Here is a 25,000-nt window from a genome sequence, read left to right on the forward strand (position 1 = left end):
TGATCCTAACCCTGAATCTACTCTGTATCATTTTCAGCCCGGATACAGAGCCAGTGATCCTCCAGGAAGGGGTCCCAAGAACTCCGAGCAGAGTGAGAGGTCTGTCTGTCCCCTGATCTCCGCAGCGTCACATGAGGACGGCTGCCTGTCAGCCGCACGCTCAGAGTCTGAGGGGGGTTTCAGAGTCTGCTGGTGGGGTTCTGAGTCTGCTGGTGGGGTTCTGAGTCTGGAGGGGGGGGTCTGTGTCTGGAGGGGGGGTTCCGGAGTCTGAAGGGGGTTTCAGAGTCTGCAGGTGGGGTTCTAAGTCTGCAGGGGGGGTTCTGAGTCTGGAGGGGGGGTTTCAGAGTCTGCAGGGGGGGTTCTGAGTCTGCTGGTGGGGTTCTGAGTCTGGAGGGGGGGTTCCAGAGTCTGGAGGGGGGGTTTCAGAGTCTGCAGGGGGGGTTCTGAGTCTGGAGAGGGGGGTTCTGAGTCTGCAGGGGGGGTTCTGAGTCTGGAGGGGGGGGGGTCTGTGTCTGGAGGGGGGGTTCCGGAGTCTGAAGGGGGTTTCAGAGTCTGCAGGTGGGGTTCTAAGTCTGCAGGGGGGGGGGGGGTTCTGAGTCTGGAGGGGGGGTTTCAGAGTCTGCAGGGGGGGTTCTGAGTCTGCTGGTGGGGTTCTGAGTCTGGAGGGGGGGTTCCAGAGTCTGGAGGGGGGGTTTAAGAGTCTGCAGGGGGGGGTTCTGAGTCTGGAGAGGGGGGTTCTGAGTCTGCAGGGGGGGTTCTGAGTCTGCAGGGGGAGTTTCAGAGTCTGCAGGGGGGGGTTCTGAGTCTGAAGGGAGGTTTCTGAGTCTGCGAGGGGGGGGTTCTGAGTCTCCAGGGGGTGTTCTGCATTTCAGACTACACACAGCAGCAGACTGAGGAGCATCATCACTCCTCATGTGATCACATGTTCTAAATTATCATCATAAATCTGGAGCTACAGGACCCTACAGGACCCTGCAGGACACTACAGGACCCTACAGGACCCTACAGGACCCTACAGGACACTACAGCACCCTACAGGACCCTACAGAACACTACAGGACACTACAGGACCCTGCAGGACGCTACAGGACCCTACAGGATGATACAGGACCCTGCAGGACACTACAGGACCCTACAGGATGATACAGAACACTACAGGACCCTACAGGACCCTGCAGGACGCTACAGGACCCTACAGGATGATACAGGACCCTACAGGACCCTGCAGGACACTACAGGACACTACAGGACCCTACAAGACACTACAGGATCCTACAGGACACTACAGGACACTACAGGACCCTACAGGACACTACAGCACCCTACAGGACCCTACAGGACACTACAGGACACTACAGGACACTGGACACTACAGGACCCTACAGGACCCTACAGGACCCTACAGGACACTACAGCACCCTACAGGACACTACAGGACAGTACAGGACACTACAGGACCCTACAGGACCCTACAGGACACTACAGGACCCTACAGGACCCTACAGGACCCTACAGGACACTACAGCACCCTACAGGACACTACAGGACAGTACAGGACACTACAGGACCCTACAGGACCCTACAGGACACTACAGGACACTACAGGACACTACAGGACCCTACAGGACACTACAGCACCCTACAGGACCCTACAGGACACTACAGGACACTACAGGACACTGGACACTACAGGACCCTACAGGACCCTACAGGACCCTACAGGACACTACAGCACCCTACAGGACACTACAGGACAGTACAGGACACTACAGGACCCTACAGGACCCTACAGGACACTACAGGACCCTACAGGACACTACAGGACCCTGTAGGACACTACAGGACCCTACAGGATGATACAGAACACTACAGGACCCTACAGGACCCTGCAGGACGCTACAGGACCCTACAGGATGATACAGGACCCTACAGGACACTACAGGACCCTACAGGACACTACAGGACCCTGCAGGACACTACAGGACACTACAGCACCCTACAGGACACTACAGGACACTGGACACTACAGGACCCTACAGGACCCTACAGGACACTACAGGACACTACAGGACCATACAGGACCCTACAGGACACTACAGCACCCTACAGGACCCTACAGGACACTACAGGACACGTCAGGACCCTACAGGACCCTACAGGACACTACAGCACCCTACAGGACACTACAGGACACTACAGGACCATACAGGACCCTACAGGACACTACAGCACCCTACAGGACCCTACAGGACACTACAGGACACGTCAGGACCCTACAGGACCCTACAGGACACTACAGGACCCTACAGGACCCTACAGGACACTACAGGACACTACAGGACCCTACAGGACCCTACAGGACACTACAGCACCCTACAGGACACTACAGGACAGTACAGGACACTACAGGACCCTACAGGACCCTACAGGACACTACAGGACCCTACAGGACACTACAGGACCCTGCAGGATGCAGAGGACACGGTTTAAAGATTTTATTGAACAAAGAAGTTCTAAAGTCTTCTTGTGTTTGTTTTTTTGTTTTTTACCTTTATCAAATAAAAATGTGTCGTTTATTTTCCATTTCACAGAAACAAATGATGAGACTATAAACATCTCAAGCTCATTTTGGACATACAAACCTTTTTTGTCTTCAAATAATCAAAACATTTCTCTTTCAGGAGGGAACTTGAGTTTGTGCTTGTCTGCAGGATGGAGCCTCTCTCTGCGCTGACTCTGCTGGGTTCAGTTTATTAAAGTAATATGAAGCTTTTATATGCAGATTTTTACACATTAATAACATCATTATGTTCTTTAAGGTAAAGTGTTAATTTGCAGACTAGCCCTTTAAAAACTGTTTTATTGATGAGTTCATGTTTTTATGGCTTTAATATTGCAGCAGGTAAAATATATAATAAATCTCATCATCACAAGATGATTCATAGTCGTGTTCAGTCATTTGAACATCTTTAGTACAAATAAATGAGCATAGCATGACCTGGAGATATTTCATCTCCAGGAAGAATGAGACTAAACTTCAAAATCAATGAAAACTTTCTCTGAAGTTTAAAAGTAAAAAATAAATCTCATCATTCAGAGAGTTATCAGGCGCCCTCTGCAGGACACGTCGCTTCCCTACAGACTGCACAAACAGCTCAAGTTCTCTGATCTATCTGAAGCATTAAAATCAAAGTATTCATGTTTTCAGTGTTTTCCTCTGAGTAACCTGCAGAATCTCAGATACGACCCGGACCGAAAACACTGACTAGATACTTACTTACTTTGAAGCAATCCATTATCCATCAATCAATCAATCAATCAATCAATCAATCAATCAACCAACCAACCAATCCATCAATCAACCAATCAATCAATCAACCAATCCATCAACCAATCCATCAATCAATAAATCAATCAACCAATCAACCAACCAATCCATCAATCAATAAATCAATAAATCAATCAACCAACCAACCAATCCATCAATCAACCAATCAATCAACTAATCCATCAACCAATCCATCAATCAATAAATCAATCAACCAACCAACCAATAAATCAATCTTTATTTGTAAAGCTCTTTTCAAACAATGACATTGTGACACAAAGTGTTGTACATAAAATAGAATGAATTTAAATCTGGGCTCGTTGTTAAAAAGTCATGAAACACTTTAACTCCATAGTAAGGATCTGATCCTCTGAGGAGGACTCTGACTGATTATTGGTTATTGCCTCTCTGATCATGGATCAGGATCAGAACTTGAGGAGTCCGTGGAGCTGCTTTCCTTGATTGTGTGAGTAAAGTTTTTAAAGTGGTGTCAGAGAGGAAGCAGAAGTTCTCTCACTAAACTGAACTGTGTCTGTGGATCAGGTGTGTCGTCAGGTTCCCCCAGCGTCAGAGCGCTCTGCAGTCGATTCATCTGGTCTGGAGTCGGAGCTGGATCCTCGTAGTGCAGCCGTAACCAAGACTCCCCTGAAAGTACACAAACCCACATCAGACCGGCCCAGAACATCATCTCCCTCTTCAACAGATTCAGCCTCACCTTTCCCGACCCTCTGACCCAGCGACACCAGTAGCTCCGCCCCCACGCTGTGATTGACAGGTTCTCCAGCTTTCGATCGTCCCGCCCCCAGCTGATGAAGAACTTGTGCGAGCACCAAACCGTCCACGTCCTTGATGACGCCTGCAGGACGAACCAGAGAAGGGGGGGCAGGTGTGTTCAATCTTTGATCCAGACAAAATCAATCGATCGTTCTGTTTTCTACAAATTCCTTCAGAGATCCTTAAAGGGACAGTTCCAGTTAAAGTTCTAAATGACCTGGGTCATGGTTCTCTCCTCTGGTACTTCATCCATGGTCTATGGTGGTGATGATTCAGCATGTGTAAGACATAACAAATGTCATGTTTATAATTAGAGATTATAAAAACTTCTTAAAAACTAAGTCAAATATAAAGCTCAGGAGAATTCAGTAACCATGACAGCCAGAGTATTGTCAATCATAAATCCTGCTGTTTGTAAAAACACGTTTATAAATGTAGAAACAACAAAGTCAAAATATTCAGTCAGAAAATGTTAAAAGTTTTACCTTCAGCAGGAGTCTTCAGTTCCCTCTGATGCTGAGACTTCCTCAGGACGCTGTGGTAATCTGTGTGGGCGGAGCAAAGACTGCGAGCTGTCTCTTTGGCCACGCCCTGTTTTTCTAACATCGTCTGGAACTTTGTCAAAGCAGCTCCACCAATCACAGCGTCAGAAATCTTCGCTCTGCCTTCTGATAGGTCCGACACCAAGCCGGTCATCTTCAGTAAAACTCCACCTACAAAACATCCACAGCAGAGATACATGAGAAATTAACATTACCAATAAATGTTAAAATAAGAATGTTCAATGATAGAATGTAAATGTTAAATGATAGAATGTGAATATTAAATGATAGAATGTAAATGTTAAATGATAGAATGTGAATGTTAAATGATAGAATGTGAATATTAAATGATAGAATGTGAATGTTAAATGATAGAATGTGAATATTAAATGATAGAATGTGAATGTTAAATGATAGAATGTAAATGTTAAATGATAGAATGTGAATGTTAAATGATAGAATGTGAATATTAAATGATAGAATGTGAATGTTAAATGATAGAATGTGAATGTTAAATGATAGAATGTGAATGTTAAATGATAGAATGTGAATGTTAAATGATAGAATGTAAATGTTAAATGATAGAATGTGAATGTTAAATTTTAAAAAGTGACTGTTGCAGCACGTTAACCCGACATTAGGCGACTGTCAGCTGATGGTTTTTACCCAGAGTCGTGACAAGCTCCATCAGGTCGTCAGGTCCTCTTCCCTTTAGCGTCTCCACGGACTCGATCACCTCCAGACTGTTTCCAACACATCGACCAATCGTAGCGTCCATACAGCTAAGGACCGCCCCCGTACATATACCAAGGCTGTTACCTGCATTCACCTGAAATAAAACAGCACCATGTTTATCATCACTTCAGTACTGACCTTAACCCTTTCAACTCCAAAAACCTACATTTATTTTAAATTAATTCATTTCTGTATTTTTAAACTTTTTTGTTAATAAATGTATTTTTAGAACATTTATCTTTTCTGAATTTTCTGATTTTGCTAAAATTGTTTGGAATCTTATAAAAGCTTTATATTCAAGGTTCAATTTAACTTGTAAATAAATCCCTCACTCCGACTCTCTGCGGTGAGAAATGTAAGCCGGTGTTTTCAGTGACGTGTTGTTATTCAGTTCACCCCGCCTCGCTGATCGCTGACATTAAACATACAAAAATATTAACCACCGATCTTATTGACGATATTTTTGGCTGCTTTTGTGCTTCATAAAGAGACTTGAGTATCTGATTCAGTCAAGACCGGCTGAAAACTCCTTAGAGGAGCTTTAATCAGCGTCCTGTGAGCACCATGTGTTTGAAGTTCTTACTAGAGACTGTGCGAGCTGTTTAGCACTCTCCAGGTCTTTGTACAGAGCAGCTCGCCCAAACTTCACATCCAGGACGAGAGCAGACAGAGACTCTGCACCTTTCTTTGAGATGATTGAACCTGAAACATCAATGAGAACATGTTTGAGTTCATGGTCATGTTTGAGTCCATGGTCATGTTTGAGTTCATGGTCATGTTTGAGTCCATGGTCATGTTTGAGTTCATGGTCATGTTTGAGTCCATGGTCATGTTTGAGTTCATGGTCATGTTTGAGTCCATGGTCATGTTTGAGTTCATGGTCATGTTTGAGTCCATGGTCATGTTTGAGTTCATGGTCATGTTTGAGTTCATGGTCATGTTTGAGTTCATGGTCATGTTTGAGTTCATGGTCATGTTTGAGTCCATGGTCATGTTTGAGTTCATGGTCATGTTTGAGTTCATGGTCATGTTTGAGTTCATGGTCATGTTTGAGTCCATGGTCATGTTTGAGTCCATGGTCATGTTTGAGTCCATGGTCATGTTTGAGTCCATGGTCATGTTTGAGTTCATGGTCATGTTTGAGTTCATGGTCATGTTTGAGTCCATGGTCATGTTATAACTGTTTAATTAAAGGTTCAGTACCTGTAATTAAAGGTAAACTGTCCACTGTACTGGTGGTGTCTCGCAGAGCGTACAGGACTCGATCAGCAGGAACCAGCGTCTCCGTCTGACCAACGATGCAACAGCCCACTGAGTCCAGCATCTCCAGAATCTGCATATGGAAACTCCTATTGATCAATGTAAGGACCTGAAACATGTTCAGGTGTAAGGACCTGAAACAGGTTCAGGTGTAAGGACCTGAAACATGTTCAGGTGTAAGGACCTGAAACATGTTCAGGTGTAAGGACCTGAAACAGGTTCAGGTGTAAGGACCTGAAACAGGTTCAGGTGTAAGGACCTGAAACAGGTTCAGGTGTAAGGACCTGAAACAGGTTCAGGTGTAAGGACCTGAAACATGTTCAGGTGTAAGGACCTGAAACAGGTTCAGGTGTAAGGACCTGAAACAGGTTCAGGTGTAAGGACCTGAAACAGGTTCAGGTGTAAGGACCTGAAACATGTTCAGGTGTAAGGACCTGAAACAGGTTCAGGTGTAAGGACCTGAAACAGGTTCAGGTGTAAGGACCTGAAACAGGTTCAGGTGTAAGGACCTGAAACATGTTCAGGTGTAAGGACCTGAAACAGGTTCAGGTGTAAGGACCTGAAACAGGTTCAGGTGTAAGGACCTGAAACAGGTTCAGGTGTAAGGACCTGAAACAGGTTCAGGTGTAAGGACCTGAAACAGGTTCAGGTGTAAGGACCTGAAACATGTTCAGGTGTAAGGACCTGAAACAGGTTCAGGTGTAAGGACCTGAAACATGTTCAGGTGTAAGGACCTGAAACAGGTTCAGGTGTAAGGACCTGAAACAGGTTCAGGTGTAAGGACCTGAAACATGTTCAGGTGTAAGGACCTGAAACAGGTTCAGGTGTAAGGACCTGAAACAGGTTCAGGTGTGAGCACCGGTGGTTGCCTGGTTACCTGAGCTGCTGGCTGCTGGACGTTGTATCCTGGAATTGTTTCCAGTTTATCCAGAGTTCCTCCTGTGTGAGCCAAGCCCCGCCCACTTATCATTGGCACCTGAGCAGAAACACACACCTGGAGTTATGACATCATGAAGTACCTAACCATATAAACCTGGATGATGTTAGTCTAAACGGGTCAGCCAGAGTTTATGATCTGTACTTCCTGTTTAAGGTGTTATGTCCTCGTGAGGAGTCAGGTTAAAGGAGGTGAGGTTCACCTGTCAGTGATGTCAGAGCCACAGACACCTGATGGATGTTGATGAGCAGTGTGTGTTTATTGGACTCTAAAGGGTTAACTCTCAGAACGTTGTTTTTGTCTGTTGTTAGCTAACGTTAACGTTAGCAACTCACCACCTGCAACCTGTTTGACTTCATGTTAGCTTCCTACACGGTCTCAGAGAAAAGGCGGCCATGTTTGTTTGTGGTGACATCATGGATATAAATACTCTTACCTGACTCTACAGGTAGACCTGAGTGTGTGTGTGTGTGTGTGTGTGTGTGTGTGTGTGTGTGTGTGTGTGTGTGTGTGAGTGTGTGTGTGTTTGGGTATGTGTGTGTGTGTTTGGATGTGTATGTGAGTGTGTGTGTGTGTGGTGTGTGTGTGTGTGTGTGTGGTGTGTGTGTGTGTGTGTGTGTGTGTTTGGGTATGTGTGTGTTTGGATGTGTGTGTGAGTGTGTGTGTGTGTGTGTGTGTGTGTTTGGGTATGTGTGTGTTTGGATGTGTGTGTGAGTGTGTGTGTGTGTGTGTGTGAGTGTGTGTGTGAGTGTGTGTGTGTGTGTGTGTGTGTGTGTGTGTGTGTGTGTGTGTGTGTGTGTGAGTGTGTGTGTGTGTGTGTGTGTGTGTGTGTGTGTGTGTGTGTGTGTGTGTGAGTGTGTGTGTGTGTGTGTGTGTGTGTGTGTGTGTGTGTGTGTGTGTGTGTGTGTGTGAGTGTGTGTGTGTGTGTGTGTGTGTGTGTGTGTGTGTGTGTGTCTACCTTACAGCCACAGGCAGCTAGCGCTGGTGCTAACACCAGACTAACTTTATCTCCAACACCTCCCGTGGAGTGTTTGTCAACCACAAGCCCCGCCCACTCCTTTGGCCACGACATCACCTCCCCCGATGACATCATCTCTCGGGTCAGGATGGAGGTCTCGGCGTCGAGCATTCCTTTCTGCCATATGGCCATCAGCATGGCACCTGAGAGGAGAGTACAGGTGAAGGTCTGAGCTCAGGGTCAGAGTCTGTATGTCTCTGTGATTCTCACCGATCTGACTCTCCTGCATCGTCCCGTCCGTCACAGCCCGGATGAACGTTCTGATCTCCTCATCACTCAGCTGCTCTCCGTCTCTCTTCTTCTTGATCAGATCTGGGATGGACTGCATGGTGGCTTTAAAGACCTCTGGGGATGAATAATAATCACACTTTCACAAGTTACAGCGGCAAGGACAAACTTCCTTTAACAGGCAGAAACCTCCAGCAGGACCAGACTCATGTTAGACACACATCTGAATCTGAGAGCGTGTTGGAGAGAGGGATAGAGGGAGATGAAGAGAGAGAGAGACACAGAGAGAGGGTGAGGTGAGGTGTTTATAGTATTTAACACAGTTCAGTTTAACTTCCTCTCAGCTGTTCCTCCTTTCATTAAATCAAAGCGTTCGTACATCGTGAAGACGCAGAGCGAGTCAAACCTCTTTAAGTTTGCCGTCTTTAGAGCGACCTTTCTACGACAAAGGTGCGACCTTATAAGCCTTCAGCACAGATCGTAAACAGCTTCAGAGAATCCACACTTCCAGGTCCTTACACCTGAACATGTTTCAGTGACACAGCTGTCACAGTAATAACACGTGTTTCCTGCTGAGCTGGAGTAGACCTTTAAATCAGACTGAATTTAAAGTTCAGGGTGTTTATTATTAAAATATTAAATCAGACTGAATTTAAAGTTCAGGGTGTTTATTATTAAAATATTAAATCAGACTGAATTTAAAGTTCAGGGTGTTTATTATTAAAATATTAAATCAGACTGAATTTAAAGTTTAGGGTGTTTATTATTAAAATATTAAATCAGACTGAATTTAAAGTTCAGGGTGTTTATTAAAGTTAAAATATTAAATCAGACTGAATTTAAAGTTCAGGGTGTTTATTATAAAAATATTAAATCAGACTGAATTTAAAGTTCAGGGTGTTTATTATTAAAATATTAAATCAGACTGAATTTAAAGTTCAGGGTGTTTATTATTAAAATATTAAATCAGACTGAATTTAAAGTTCAGGATGTTTATTATTAAAGTTAAAATATTAAATCAGACTGAATTTAAAGTTCAGGGTGTTTATTATTAAAATATTAAATCAGACTGAATTTAAAGTTCAGGGTGTTTATTATTAAAATATTAAATCAGACTGAATTTAAAGTTCAGGGTGTTTATTATTAAAATATTAAATCAGACTGAATTTAAAGTTCAGGATGTTTATTATTAAAGTTAAAATATTAAATCAGACTGAATTTAAAGTTCAGGGTGTTTATTATTAAAATATTAAATCAGACTGAATTTAAAGTTTAGGGTGTTTATTATTAAAATATTAAATCAGACTGAATTTAAAGTTTAGGGTGTTTATTATTAAAATATTAAATCAGACTGAATTTAAAGTTCAGGATGTTTATTATTAAAATATTAAATCAGACTGAATTTAAAGTTCAGGATGTTTATTATTAAAATATTAAATCAGACTGAATTTAAAGTTCAGGGTGTTTATTATTAAAATATTAAATCAGACTGAATTTAAAGTTCAGGATGTTTATTATTAAAATATTAAATCAGACTGAATATAAAGTTCAGGGTGTTTATTATTAAAATATTAAATCAGACTGAATTTAAAGTTCAGGGTGTTTATTATTAAAGTTAAAATATTAAATCAGACTGAATTTAAAGTTCAGGGTGTTTATTATTAAAATATTAAATCAGACTGAATTTAAAGTTTAGGGTGTTTATTATTAAAGTTAAAGTATTTCCTGCTGAGCTGGAGTAGAGGTTTTACTGGTTAAATTACTTTCTGACTTTCAGCTGAAGAAATAAACAACATGATGAACTTTTCCTTCACACCACAGAAAGCCTCTTCAGGAGAACAGTGAGAGGATCCTACCTGCTCTGTAGACTTCAGCACAGTGCCATCGACCTGCAGCTCATCATTAACCAACCTCAGGTCAACGGCCCACCAGCCAATCGGCAGAGAGCAGGGAGCAGGAGGCGTGTGTAAGGGCCAATCAGGACTGTGTTTAACCCCAGGTCAGGTTCACGTGGACCCGCAGCCCTCTCCCTCCTGTTCCTCCAGGTTCCTGATTTCTACAGACTCGTATCGTACCTGGGTCCTCCAGGTCGTTTACTGATTAAAGGAATAAAATACATGAACTCTGACACTCTAAAGAGAGTCTCACTTTTATACTCACAGGACTTTCTGCTCAGTAAGATTTATTTTAAAGGTAACTTCCTTATCATGTGTTATAACATACCTGAGGTCCCTACAGCAGCTTTCTCAGACTGACAGCTGCTTCTCAGGCTGGTGTTCTCCCCTCATTCAGCCTCTGTCTGAAACACTTCCTTTGTACTGTCTCTTTACGGCCCCCAAGCATTCTGGAACCCAGCCCTCTGGGAGTTTCCCCCACTGTTGCCACATTACAAAATCCTGTTTCTCTATTGAAAGGGAGAACCTAGGAACCATTGCAGTGATTTGGATCCTGAATCGTAAAGTGTGGACATGGTTTAACCTTCCTCATAGCAGATCGATCCATCGACTGATCGACTGATTGATTGATTGATTGATTGATTGATTGATTGATTGATTGATTGATTGATTGATTGAATGATTGATTGATTGATTGATTGATCGATCCATCGACTGATCGACTGATTGATTGATTGATTGATTGATTGAATGATTGAATGTTTGATACGATTAAAGTTCCATCAAACAGAAAATGTTCACAACAATCAATGAATGTAGAGTTTGGACATACCTGAGCGCGTCTCTGTATGTGTGTGTGTGTGTGTGTGTAATGTCTGTAGGGTGTGTGCGGAGGAAGGATTTCAGAGCAGACCTATTAATCGAGCCCTGATGACGTCCCGTGGATCAATAAGATCATATAAATCAAAGTTTTGTTTGCAGCTCGTTCATTTGATCATCTTTACAGAACTGCTGTGAGCGGGCAGGATCAGAGACTCCTCAGTGTGAACAGAGACGACAAAACACCCAGAGGAACATTACACAGACATGACTCTGTAGTGGAAGTCACTGCGTTATAAACAGACATGACTCTGTAGTGGAAGTCACTGCATTAAACACAGACATGACTCTGTAGTGGAAGTCACTGCATTAAACACAGACATGACTGTAGAGGAAGTCACTGCATTAAACACAGACATGACTCTGTAGTGGAAGTCACTGCATTAAACACAGACATGACTGGAGAGGAAGTCACTGCATTAAACACAGACATGACTCTGTAGTGGAAGTCACTGCATTATAAACAGACATGACTCTGTAGTGGAAGTCACTGCATTAAAAACAGACATGACTCTGTAGTGGAAGTCACTGCATTAAACACAGACATGACTGGAGAGGAAGTCACTGCATTAAACACAGACATGACTCTGTAGTGGAAGTCACTGCATTATAAACAGACATGACTCTGTAGTGGAAGTCACTGCATTAAACACAGACATGACTCTGTAGTGGAAGTCACTGCATTAAACACAGACATGACTCTGTAGTGGAAGTCACTGCATTAAACACAGATATGACTCTGTAGTGGAAGTCGCTGCATTAAACACAGACATGACTCTGTAGTGGAAGTCACTGCATTAAACACCGTCTCTGGCCCAGAGATATAAACGAACCTGAGTGACCTTTAGTTTTATTAGATTGGGGGTGAAACTCCTCCTCTAGGTGGCGTTGCCGTTTTGTTAAATTTAGACCACTCCTGCTGTTAGCTTGGTCTCTACCTGCAGCAGGTGTGCTTTATGAACCAGCTCTCCTCACCTCACCTCTCATCCTCATTGAGGATTTTTACCCCCCGGTGTGCGTTAGTGACAAAGACACAACCGGGGGACGTCTGTTTAATATTTGATGTTTGACGTTGTTGCCGTGGTTACCGTAAAAAGCTCCGTGTCCACAGCTTGATTTAATCCAGTTTAGAGAAACATCAGACACATTCAGTAAGTTTGGATCAACTCCTCGTCATTAAAGATGAAGATGTATGTCAGAGTGCCGTGAACTGACTGTCTGTGCAGAGCGCCTGTCACTGCAGGTGCATTCAGGGACCGTCGTAAATGTGCAATACAGTCCTTTCATGGCATTTTACTGTGAGTCAAGAGAATCCAAATACAGTCTCAGTGACAGGCTGAATGATTTACCTTAAGATGTTCCACAAGCTAAAGTGTTAAAGGAGTGTTGATGATTTTATCACTTGGTATAACCCTGATACCGACATCTGTTCGACTACATGAATTATTTAAAGAGAGAAAATGTTCCTGCAATAATCAAAGACTAAAATGTGACTAACCCTAACAGGCATTTTGGTCTAAAGACTAAATCTAAAATATCCGCCAAAATGAACACTGAGACCCTGACCCCAACATCTACAGAGGGCTGTTAAAGGAGAGCTGATGAACACAGCAGAGGAATACCAGCTGTATTTAAGTTTGACTGAAATACTAAATTATGGATGAAAGATGAGAGACGCTCTCCAACATGGTTTTGATTCTGATGCTTTCGGTGGTTTCTGCTAAAGAGAGTCCTCGGCTGACTTAAAGAACGTCGCTGGTTTTAAACCAGCTGTGGTCTGGAGGTGTGGATTTAGCTGTATCTCTGCGTTGAGGTGAAACTCGTTAGTCATTAACTCCCGTTGCTGCATGTCAGAGGTCAGAGGTCATAAACCTGTGGACTCCAGGCGTAAAGAAACCCACATGAAGGCAGAGTGTTTGTAATAAATGACAGTTTATTATAAAGATTACAATCTGTTGCGTTTCAGAGCTCATCCGTTGTCATTGTGTGCTCTTCAGTTTTTAGAAAAGGGAAGAAAAAAAAACTACAAGTACACACACACCACTCACTCAGAAGAAACTACAAACATCCTGTAAAAAGAGGAAGCTAGAAAGGAGGAAGAAAGGGAGGAATAGAAGGAGGGTAACCATAAAACCATTATAATCAGGTGAATATCAGGAAGGTTTCACACGCAGGTTAGAAAGACAGGATTCTCAGCCAATCAGCAGGGAGCTGAGGCGTTACCACGGTGATGGCATTTTATTCACAATAAAATGATCAGGTATCCAGTGGCGGCCATTTTGGTTCTTTAGTGCGTCCTATGATCTTTCTTCTTCTTTGATTTTCACCGCTGTAAACACTCGCTGCAGCGATGATGGCGTTCTGATGAGCCGCCGAAGCGAAGACGCCGGTTCAAAGATTTATAACGAGAACAGGAAAATACTCGATTCTGATTGGTCCAAACCAAAAACAACTTTAATTAATTCTCCATTTACAAATATCAAAAAAAGGACGCCAGAGGCGACCTGATCACACGTCATATCAGATCACTCCACAGAAAGTAGTCCGTCTCCTTCTCTGCCTGTTGACCCTGTGGTGAAACGTTAGTGTGGTCTCAGAGGGGGGAAACAAGGACAGTTAGCGGGCACAGATGTGGTCTCAGCCTGAGGAGCTACTGGACCCTGACCATCCATGAGAGGGATTAGTGGAGCAACATCCTGTCCTGTGATCCCAAGCTGGACAGAGCGTCTCTGAGGTCACGTTGCTCAGTAACATTCACCATCAGCCGCAGTGACCACGGCGAGAACCGTGAATTCAGTTTAACGTGAATTCGTTCTGCCCAAAGAATCCGCTGCCTCGTGTGACCGAGCGTGGACTCACACGGACCTTTCTTCAGCTGAATGAATACTTTCTGTCTTTAGATAATAACGTATCCTGAGCAGGTGCTTATGCAAATTAGAACCGGGTCCTGCATAACCCAGACTCACTGTGAGCCCATGTAAACCCTGACCCACAGGCTGAAGTCTCTCCTTTAGAAAGTAGAGACACTTTATCAAAGTCTCTTTGTCTCATTAAACCACGTGATTGGATTGAAGCTTCACTGAATCAATCAAGTCTTACCTTCTTAAAGTGACAGTGCCTCTAATCAACACGGTACGCAGAGTTCTGTGGAGAGTAGCTTAGCAGGAAAGTGCTTCAGTGAAGTACCGGAGGAAAGTTTACTGACATTAGACCGACACGGAGCCGAGGACCCGACCAAACCATCCGGAGACATGGACCAGATAACTAATGACTGACAGCGAGTGTCCCAACACAGGAAATAAAGCCCTGCTCATCGTTTTTCATTTTTAGAGAGCTAGCTCGATGCTAACTGTTCAAACTGATCCTCAGTATTTACTCTACTGACACATTATTGAAGCGCTGTTACGGACAGCAGCTAGCTTACTGCACTCTTTAGTTAGCAACATGCTATGGCAGCACATTTGAGTTTGCTGCTCCTGCTGGGACCGTTCTCACCAGGACCGTTCTCCCCAGGACCGTTCACACCAGGACCGGGACCAGCACCAGGACCGTTCACACCAGTACCGATCACACCAGGACCATTCACACCAGGACCGTTCACACCAGGACCGGGACCAGCACCAGGACACAACGATGGCTCAAATGAAGATATTTGCTGTTAAGCAGGAGAACTAGCTTGTTAGCTTCTTGATCTAGCCAACAGTAATCTAGCATCAATGCTAACTCAACATTATCTAGTTTTGCTGATTCGAGATCAGTTATTTTTGAGGACCCGTCACCCTGACGCACAAAATGACTCTGAAGAAATGAACTGGCTGTTAAATGGAAGCAGGTCCGCCTGTGGACGACTTCCTGTGGACGACATCCTCTGGACGATTTCCTGTGGACGACTTCCTGTGGACGATGTCTTGTGGACAACGTCCTGTGGACGACTTCCTGTGGACGATGTCTTGTGGACAATGTCTTGTGGACAACGTCCTGTGGACGACTTCCTGTGGACGATGTCTTGTGGACAACGTCCTGTGGACGACTTCCTGTGGACGATGTCTTGTGGACAATGTCTTGTGGACAACGTCCTGTGGACGACTTCCTGTGGACAATGTCTTGTGGACGATGTCCTCTGTGCTCTACGGCTCAGAAACATCAGCACAAAGTATCAGCGTCTTTAAGGATACCGTTAGCTCGACGGAGGTCGTAAATTCAGAGTGGACACGAGACCTTTGCTGGTTGTTTCTGATTGGCTGAGAAATCCTTCAACAAAAGGAATGACCTCATGTCGGTATCAAAGGGATTCCCATTGGGGACCTGAGGTCGGAGGTTTGGAGGTCACATGACCTCTCCATTACTTTGATTTTCCTACTGCAGAGAGAAGCTCCCTCTGAGGTCTGTACAGTAGACTTTAGTCCTTTATAATATATACTATACAGCCTGATGTGATACCCACTCAGTGTAAACAGCCTCACAGGCACTTATCTCAGAACGTGGTCTCAGGTTTAAAGGTAGCTGTAAAGTGGTTTTTATGAGCCCTTAATCTTGAAAGCATCAGTTTGCTCTGGACTAACTGAGCAGCGTCTGAAGCTCTTTTTAGTTTTGGGACAGTTACTGTAACTTTCTTAAACCTTCGCCCCGATGTTCACTCAAACTTCACAAAGCATTCGGTCGGGTGTGTGGAGGAGCGAAACCTGGAGAAACAACGTTTTATACGTTTTATCTTCTAACATCAATCATGTTTCCAGACGGACCAAGCGGCGACCTCCCATATGAAAGAATGAGGCCAGAAAGAGAGTGTAAAACCTGCAGTTCCTGAAGTGTCCACTAGGGGCTGGCTCCATAAGCCCAGAAACCCCATCAGAGTCCACGTTACAGCAGAAATAACGCTGACAGCGTTCTGAGGGTAAATGTGTCAGATAACTCATGAGGCATTAAAGTAACAGTGATTAACTTTAACGAGGGGCGTGCCCAACAGGTGGCCGTGGTCGACATGTGGGCATGATTGGTAGGTGGGTGTGGCCAACAGGTGGATGTGCTATCGCCAGGCGCCAAGTCTTTGGCCTCCACTCCAGCTCTAAGCCTGTTTATAGATTAACCTGGAATTAGATGACGTCAGCATTTCCAATATGGCGACCGCCATCTTTGGGCTTCATAATGTCTGAATCGGTGACATCACTGAAGCTACATTTGTGTCTTACATGAGACGACACTCGTGAGACGACCATGACAGAGGCCTGGTAAAGGCAGCTCTGGCATTTGAAGGTAGAACTTCCTGTATTGGCTCATATTGAGTGACGTTGTCCTGCCCCTGACAGTTTGTCCTCCTCATGTTGTTTCAGATTTAACCTTCAGCTTGAGTTAACTCCTTTCACGGGTTCAAACGGTTTGTTTACGTAAGTTGTAGATTCAATTACGTCTTAAATCCAGGGTCTACTTTAAGAGTACTCTTCACTGGATCTAGAATAATGGATGGACCGTATCTGGTTTATGAACTCATGAACGCAGACCGAGTCCCTGATGAGCTGTTCAACGAAACATCTGATGTGCAGCTGTTTACAAAGGGTGAATATCACCTGTGTGGATAAAGATATACAGACTACAGTCTACCAAAATATTACTGTATACATTTTATTGTTTACTATATTTAATATATTACACTATAGCTACATTACTCAACCATAATATATATTATACAGACCATAGAGTCTACTGTGCCGTACATAGACTTTACATTCTTTACCGTTGTGCACTGCCAGGAGCAGGTATAAAACTTTACGCATAAAAGGGCACCATGAACTTTTACAACTTTGGGATTCATGATTGTGTGCTCACGTCCGGCCACGAGTCAGAAAACTCTGGGTGAATGTTGTCATGGAAACAGGCACTGTAACATTGATTGTGCTTCAGGAGGAGAGACTGTGACGTGAAAGGTAGGTCATGTAGTTGTGTCAATTTGTAAAAATTTACTGTTTTGAAATGTTCAGAGAAAAGAGGGAGGCTTTGAAAGTTCTTAAAAATCCTTAAAAAATGTTAAAAATTGTAAAAAGTGAAAGAAATAAAGCTTCCAGTGAATTCATAGATATCTAGTGAACATGTCTTTTCGTTATCACATCTTTGTTTCCTCATTTATCTTGCTGTGTGTGTATGTGTGTGTGTGTGTGTGTGTGTGTGTGTGTGTGTGTGTGTGTGTGTGTGTGTGTGCGTGTGTGTGTGAGTGTGTGTGTGTGTGTGTGTGTGTGTGGGTGTTTGTATGTGTGTGTGTGTGCGTGTGCGTGCGTGTGTGTGTGTGTGTGTGTGTGTGTGTGTGTGTGTGTGTGTGTTTGTATGTGTGTGTGAGTGTGTGTGTGCCTATGTGTGTGTGTGTGTGTGTGGACTGTATAGAAAGAATGGCAGCATGACAGATCCCTTAAAGTGAAGCCAAAACATTTAGAGCTCTTGGAGCTTGCAGCTGTATTGGCCATAAGCCCCGCCTCCTCCATATTAACCGATGGGTCAAACTAGAAAATGTAAATATGTGTGAATGTAAATCAAACATGGTTCCTGTGGGTGGAGTTAGTTCTTATCACGTTGATATTAAAGTGTTTTTAACGCCGTCACTGAACAGACAAGATACAAAAACCACTGAACGTTCCAGAACCGTGAGTGTCTGCTTCAAACTTACAAGAATCTGATCTGATGTGGACCCTCTGAGGACTAGACCCCCTGAGGACTTGACCCCCTGAGGACTGGACCCCCCTGAGGACTGGACCCACCTGAAGGATCTTTGATGCTTTATCAATCAGTTAAATGTGAGTTTTGGTTTGAGGAGGCCCTGAGAGCCAAGCCTTACTTAGGCTCCAAATGACCAAGATGACCATTGTCAGGCAAGTTTTGGCTTCAGTTTTGTGCAATGGGAGGAGATGAAGATGCATCGTCTATCTTTATATGCAGTCAAACATTATTTAGAGATGAACTGGAAAACAGAATTTCTATCATAACTACATTTAAAAATATTTATGGCCTCTGGTAAACTCTGATTTTGGTCTGGAGGAAACTCCAAATATGGCAGGGAAGGAATCCCAAATATGGCAAGGAAGGAACTCCATATATGGCCTGTTCATTACTGACCATTACTGCACGTCAGTAACTGCTAACAGAGCCAAACTCCATTGATCAGAAAGACAGGAGAGAGTGAAGCTTTAGGGGGACTAACTAAGAGTATCAGGTGAGAGTGTGATGAGAGAGGAGGGGAAGGAGAAAGGTAATTCTGTACAGATGGCTTTAAACAGATAGCACCATGTACAGTAAGCCCTCGATAAGCAGGTTAGAAACCAGAGAGGTTACAGTTGGAGCTCTGCTGCAGCTCTCCCTGAAACACACTGCACATCAGCACAAAGTCACACTCATCGACAAATCATTATGAATTCCAAAACATCACTGAAACGAGCTCGAAACTCAACTCATCGTCAAATCATAAGGAACTCAAAATCATCACCCGAACTATTATAAACTCTGAGAGTCATCACCACCACAGTATTATTACTCTTATTAATAAATCCTAAATGATCCGTATTAAGAAATAAACACAAATTCTTCATGAGCCATATTTGGAAAATAAAAGAACATTCTTGAAAAGGACGGAGAAACACTCTCAGCCTATCTCCTGATGTTAGTTAGCTTATCCATCTGCTCGCCAAACCCCCGCCAAACTCCCCCGGGGAGGCAGAGCGGCACGAGGAGAAGAACCCGTCTAATGTTAGTGATCAGCTCTTTGATCCATGTCCCGTCACCCGCTAAGATTAGCAGCTCTGTATCCAGCTCAAGTTAGCTTGGTATGCTAATGTTATGCTATAGACCACCTTAATCATGTTCTAATCTAGCTAGCTTTAGCATAGCTCATAACATTTATTCTGGAATCTTTAATTTCATGGTGACCTCGTATTACAGTATGTTTGTATTGATCGGGCGCTAGCAGCTAGCTGTTATCAGTGAGGCGCTAACAGCTAGCTGTTATCAGTGAGGCGCTAACCGTCTGTTGCCGCTAACAGCTTCTCAGACTGACGGGAAACTTCACTGAGTATTTATCTGTCAGTCTGTCCATCAACATGGACTTTGCATGTTGGGTAAATCAGAGTTAATGTTGGATTTTAAAATGATGCTAACGCTTCAATGACAGATATTAAAGCACACAGTATTCCTGTGGCGTGGTTCACTGAGCATCAGGAGCGATGTGCACAGAGACTCTGTTTTCAAGTCAAACAGGTTTCTTTGTGTTTGAAGGTCAAAGGTCAGTGGAAGGTTTATAGAAACGATGGACGTTCCTTTTCCGTGCACTTGTTGGATCTAAAGTAAGTTAAGGTAAAGTAGAATCTGAATCAGCATCCAGACGCAGTTCTGTGAGCAGCAACCAAGATAACCCGAACGGACTCTTTTGGTGTGAACCCAAGGTACAAGAATCTACATGAATACAGGCCAAATTATATTTTGGAGGTCTACATCAAAAGTAGAACCTTAAACCGGATCTATACTTTGGAGCTACGAGCACGTTTGGGCTGATCAAAGAGCTGATAGGCCAAAATGTCCAAGAGCACTCGGAGAGCTCCACGTTGGTAAAAGGTCTAAAGAGAGAGTCAGTGCTGAGATATCCTAGAGAGGGCCTAGTGTTATGAGGTCACAGTTCAGGATGCCTAGAGGTTAGGGGTCAGAGGTGAGGGGTCAAGTGGGACCATCCAGCAGCTGTCTAAGGGCCCTCTCGATGTTGATACGGTGTCCCAATCTGGTGACGCCCAGTTCCACGTAGTCGTCTTTGGTGAGGGCGGGGAGATGGGAGCCTTCGATCTCGTGCTCCTGGAAGCGCTGACGGTGTTCGGCCAGGCCGATGCTCTCCAGCCAATCACCTACGTCATATTTATTCCACAAGTTGAGGGGCCGCTGCCTCCATGGCCGAAGGGCCAACAGGGGCCCGCTGAGGACAGGGGAGGGGCAGGGAGAGGCGTGAGGTGACGGTGAGGGGGAACGGGACCTGGTTCTTGCACTGGCACTTCGCATCACAAAACGAACTTCCTTCGGTTCTGAGGGAAGACTTAGACTGGACGACTTCAGGATGGTTAGACCTCGACCCGAGCTCAAGTCTGGCCTTTCAGAACCAGAGGAAGTGTGCCCCAACGGCCTTTCGGACGGGGAGGGAGAAGGGGAAGGGCTCCGGCGGGTGACAGGGTAGCGGCTTCCTGGTCGGACTGTGTAGCTGGTCCCAAATCCTCGCTGGGAAATAGTGTGGAGTTCTCCAAGACTGGAGAACAACCTGTAGCACAAAAAACAAAATATAAATGACACAGACATTCACAGATATCACCCGCTCATCACCACCACTCCCCATGAATCCCTCCTGTGGGCAGTTCAATAAGAACTGGACACTACATCTCAGAGTCCTTACAGTTCTCTGAGTCCAAACAGAATCCCAGGAAAGGATCTGCTTTTTGGTTTTGCTGTCAGAAAGTAGGTTATAGATTTTATAACCTGTAGAAAGCTCTGTCTCGAGCTGTTCAGCAGTCTGCAGCGTGTGCCATTCATTATCAGATTTCTGTCCTTGGTTTAAAAAAGTTCAGAAATGGACATCACAAGTTTCCCTCCCACATCAGCAGCATGTAAACACACCAAGCAGCACAGATGTCTTAGTACGTTAGTAAGCCAGGAAAGACAATGGCCTGTTTACGGTGACCCTGCAGGTTTGATGTGATTGGATAGACGTCAGAGATCTGGTTGTTAGAGATCTGGTTGTTAGAGATCTGGTTGTTAGAGATCTGGTTGTTAGAGATCTGGTTGTTAGAGATCTGGTTATTAGAGATCTGTGAAGGAGGATCTTCGTTCCCTGTTAGCAGCTTAGAATGATCTGTTAGCAATAACGAGAAATGTTTACCAGAGATAAAAACCTACGATTTACTCTCTCCACTGCCCACACATCTGGAACAACACAAACAACAGATCCTGTTACAACACAACCGCTCGGTCGCACACAGTCTGACCATCAAGTGGAACAATACAAGGCCGTTTAGAGTACCTGGCACCTCCTACTGGTGACCTCCGCCCCGGGTCCAGGGGGCTCGGCTCCTCCCCGAGAGAGTGACTGTCTTTGTTGAGCAACTGCAGCCGATTAGCAAGATCCAAACCAGACCCCGCCCTGCCGCTCAGCTCCAGTGCTGAGGCCGACCGGTTAGACAGATCCACAGCTGACCCCGACCCCTGACCTCCCAGGGCTGCAGGGCGGCCTCCCCCTTCCTCGGGGCTGAGGCCTCGCCGCTCATCCCCACGATCATCCCCGCCGCCCCACAGCTTTGACCTCCTCTGGAACAGGTAGCGCGGCTGCCTGCTGGTCGGGGAGGAACACAGGGGGGAGGAGGGGGAGGAACAAGACGCCGCAGACGGGAGAAGCTCACTGTCTGATGATTGCTTTAGCAGAGGGTCCCGGAGCGCAGAGCGGCCCCGGCCAATAGGGGAACGAAGGCGTGGCTTGAGAGCGATTGGAGAGGTGGCAGGAGAAGAGGGGGAAGGTTGTGCAGCAGGAGGGGAGGTGGGGGAGGATGGAGCTGGGGGTGAGGCCAAGGTTATGGAGGGAGGGAGCGAACTGGGGGATGTGCTTTCAATGAGTCTTTCTTCACCTCCTTCTTCTTCATCGACTCGTCTACCAAGGGAGTCAGGACCTTCTCCTCCGCCTCCCTCCCCGACCCGCCGTGAGAACAAAGTGAGGGAGGATGGGGGAGGAGGGGCCGGAGGGCTGGCAAAGGCTGGAGGAGGAGTTACGAGGCCAATTCTCCGCAGCTCCTCCCTGGTCTCCTCATCGCTGGAGGACAGCAGAGCTGGAGGAAGAGTAACTGTGTAAGTCCCGCCCTCCTCCTCAGAGCTGCCCACTGTGAGGCTCCGCCTCCTGTCAATCAGTGAGGGGTGAGTCTCACTGCCTAGGGTGGGCAAAGGGGTGGGTCTCCAGCGCTCAGGGGACGGACCTGCAGGTGATGTCACTCCTCCCTCTGTTTCTGGACGCTCCACCTGTCCATCGGGGAATAAGGGTGGGGTGATGCGTTTATGCCTCAGCTCAGGACTAGTCTGGGGAGTGGTGCGCTTGGTTCGCTGCTCAGGGCTCGTCTGCGGGGTGGTGCGTTTGGACCTGGGCTCAGGACTGCTCTGCGGAGTGGGAATAGGAGTGCGCTTGTGTCTACCCTCTGGGCTAGCAGCTGGGGTAGGGATGGGTGTGGTAGATGCAGAAACATGTTTCATTCGTGGCTCTGGACTTGGCGTGCGAGCAGTGAGTGCTCGTTCTCGAGCAGCGAGGGCCAGGGCGAGCGGAGATGAAGGGTCTGCAGAGAGAAGAGAACATTTTTAACAATTTTTAAAAGTTTTTAATGCATCATGAGTTTGTTGAAAAGGCAGGATCTCCTTCTGAGTGCAGAACCTCTTCAACAAACCAGAACCCTCAGTTCCCCCCCCCCCCCCCCCCCCCCCATCCTCTACTCGTCCTCTGAACCTTTTGTACTCAGTCTGTGCTCGAGAGGTCCTGCCGGAAACATCAAGACTCTATGTGAGGTCCTACCTTTCATTTTGGAGCCTCTCAGGGCTCTGAGTCCTCTGGGTTTATGGCGTACTTTAAGAGTACTGGGTCATCCCCCGCTGTGTTGAGTATCTCCAGGCTCTGCTCTAGGTACCTCCATGCTGTGGAGTACCTCAAGGCTCTGTGCTGGATCCTGCTCAGGGACCCTTTTCTTTCTGAGAGTACCTCCAAAATGTGTATGCATGAAAGACGGGTCCTCTTTTATATTGTGGACCTCATCCCTGACCTCTCGGAACCATATAGGTAGTCGTGGTATACCTGGAGCTTTACTCACTCTTCAGCTGTGTTCTTAAGATTTCACTTACCTGATCACAATGCTTCAACAAAGGTGACTTCCTGCTCTGACTTCCTGCTCTGACTTCCTGTTCTGACTTCCTGTTCTGACTTCCTGCTCTGACTTCCTGCTCTGACTTCCTGTTCTGACTTCCTGTTCTGACTTCCTGCTCTGACTTCCTGCTCTGACTTCCTGTTCTGACTTCCTGCTCTGACTTCCTGCTCTGACTTCCTGCTCTGACTCATGGATAATAACTGGAACTACGTCATAGGCCTGTTGCAAACAGCTCAGGTGTTATCCTTGATTCTGAGTTTTAATATTTCCCTAAATGAATCTACAGAAATGAATCGTTAACAAAGAAAACATGGAGCCGCTCGAGAACAGGAGACCAGAACCATCTCAAACAGCTGTTGGACTGACCCAGAGGTTTCCCCGTCAGCGGGTGAAGGAAAGTGTGAGGTGTCGGTGAGGGCGACAGGACTGGGGCCGGTGGAGGAAGCTCTCCGAGGTCGTCCATTGAATGGCTCTGAGTCAGGAGGGGCGGGACTTGGTTTTCTGAGCCAGATCCTTCCACGGACAGGAAGAGAGAAGACCTGCGTCCCTGAACCCGAGCCCGCTCTGAGAGAACCTGCTGCTGGTACAGCTCCGCCCTGCTGGGGCTGCAGGGTATGTCTAATTTGGTGGGATCGTGATCTTTGATTCCAAGTCCTAGAAGAAGAAAAGAAAGATGGAGTCAGACGGGCAGCAGCGACCTCAGAGAGAGAGAGATCCTGAAACAGAGGAATCGGAGCTAGCACAATCCTCACCCTGCTCTTCAACAGGAAGCTGCTTCAACAAAGGGGACTTCCTCCTCTGGGGCTTGGAGGGCGGAGCCTGCTGTCCCACATTAGCATAAGGGTTTTCTATTGGTCTTCCTCGGCGGCGTGACAGTGGTGAGTGACCGAGGGCGGGGCTAGTGCTGTGGAGGGACAAGGTGGAGGTGTGTGTGGCGGTGTGAAGCGTGTGCGTGGCGGTGTGCGTGGCAGTGTGTAGCGTGTGCGTGGCGGGGTGACCGTCAGATTGCAGCTGCGGCGGCATGTCCTGCAGGATGATCATTGACCTCGCCTTCCTCTGCCGCTCGGCGTGGGCGTGGCTTCTTGACGGCGTGTCAGAGAGCTCCTGGAGTCTCGGCTCAGCTCCTGGTTTGAAGCTGGAGCGGGTAAGCCCCTCCCCTCTCGCTGGGGGAGGGGGAGGGAGGAAGGAGGGAGGAGGGCCAGAGTCAAGGAGAAAGATGGAGGAGGTGGAGGAGGCAGACGGAGGAGGGGGTGGAGCTGTTTGAGGAGGAGGAGGGATGAAGCTGTCGGTCAGCGATGAGCTCCGAGGAAACCGACTCTCATTGATCAGAGCGGAGATCCTGTCATCCTCAGGCGTGCCTGTGAAGGTCAAAGACAAAGACCGTTATGACAGACTCTGTTTCAGCGCCGCCAGGCGTCACACAACAACAAAATTCGGCTACGTGTGTTCTGCTTCATGAAACAGGATCGTCTCAGGTCTCACCAAAGCTCTTGGTCCGGGACATTCC

The 25,000-nt window shown here is 45.9% G+C and overlaps 3 protein-coding genes and 1 long non-coding RNA gene across 7 annotated transcripts in view; 1 reads left to right on the plus strand and 3 right to left on the minus strand.

Moving 5' to 3' along the window:
• Positions 1-64, minus strand: part of rab21 (RAB21, member RAS oncogene family) — a 12,529-nt gene extending 12,465 nt beyond the window's left edge. For 3 of the 4 annotated variants that reach the window (XM_034678937.1, XM_034678936.1, XM_034678935.1), the window contains exon 1: positions 1-64. This exon is cut by the window's left edge and continues 539 nt beyond it. The gene's annotated coding sequence lies outside the window, so the exon portion shown is untranslated. The other variant, XM_034678934.1, reaches the window with a different exon arrangement.
• Positions 65-2,218: 2,154 nt separating this feature from the next.
• On the plus strand, positions 2,219-4,915 carry LOC117809375. Its single transcript, XR_004630452.1, has 3 exons — positions 2,219-2,758; positions 3,872-4,214; positions 4,597-4,915. It is a non-coding gene; the product is annotated as an uncharacterized LOC117809375 (long non-coding RNA).
• Positions 3,552-10,698, minus strand: tymp (thymidine phosphorylase). The gene is made up of 10 exons (XM_034678933.1): positions 10,679-10,698; positions 8,805-8,961; positions 8,535-8,737; positions 7,517-7,615; positions 6,583-6,712; positions 5,963-6,081; positions 5,311-5,473; positions 4,588-4,815; positions 4,044-4,184; positions 3,552-3,973 (listed from the first exon to the last, which is right to left on the minus strand). The coding sequence occupies exons 2-10, from the start codon at positions 8,920-8,922 to the stop codon at positions 3,819-3,821; spliced, it is 1,356 nt and encodes a 451-aa protein (XP_034534824.1). The 5' UTR covers positions 8,923-8,961; positions 10,679-10,698; the 3' UTR covers positions 3,552-3,818.
• Positions 10,699-18,831: 8,133 nt separating this feature from the next.
• Positions 18,832-25,000, minus strand: part of shank3b (SH3 and multiple ankyrin repeat domains 3b) — a 25,221-nt gene continuing 19,052 nt past the window's right edge. Inside the window, exons 20-25 of the mRNA XM_034678932.1 lie at positions 24,976-25,000; positions 24,246-24,851; positions 23,860-24,147; positions 21,624-22,914; positions 21,500-21,526; positions 18,832-20,867 (exon numbers count right to left, since the gene is read on the minus strand). The exon at positions 24,976-25,000 is cut by the window's right edge and continues 69 nt beyond it. Coding sequence (XP_034534823.1) covers positions 20,282-20,867; positions 21,500-21,526; positions 21,624-22,914; positions 23,860-24,147; positions 24,246-24,851; positions 24,976-25,000 — 2,823 coding nt within the window. The 3' untranslated portion in view covers positions 18,832-20,281. The remainder of the gene's footprint in view (positions 20,868-21,499; positions 21,527-21,623; positions 22,915-23,859; positions 24,148-24,245; positions 24,852-24,975) is intronic.

Source organism: Notolabrus celidotus, unplaced genomic scaffold (assembly GCF_009762535.1).
Source record: "Notolabrus celidotus isolate fNotCel1 unplaced genomic scaffold, fNotCel1.pri scaffold_264_arrow_ctg1, whole genome shotgun sequence".
NCBI classification, from domain to species: domain Eukaryota; kingdom Metazoa; phylum Chordata; class Actinopteri; order Labriformes; family Labridae; genus Notolabrus; species Notolabrus celidotus.

Coding starts and splice junctions, on each gene's coding strand:
- tymp (XM_034678933.1), bottom strand. CDS start 8,922: ATGCAGTCCATCCCAGATCTGATCAAGAAGAAGAGAGACGGAGAGCAG. Junction 8,738..8,804: donor GATGCAGGAGAGTCAGATCG/GTGAGAATCACA, acceptor CTCTCCTCTCAG/GTGCCATGCTGATGGCCATA. Junction 4,816..5,310: donor GGAGCTTGTCACGACTCTGG/GTAAAAACCATC, acceptor GATGTTTTGTAG/GTGGAGTTTTACTGAAGATG.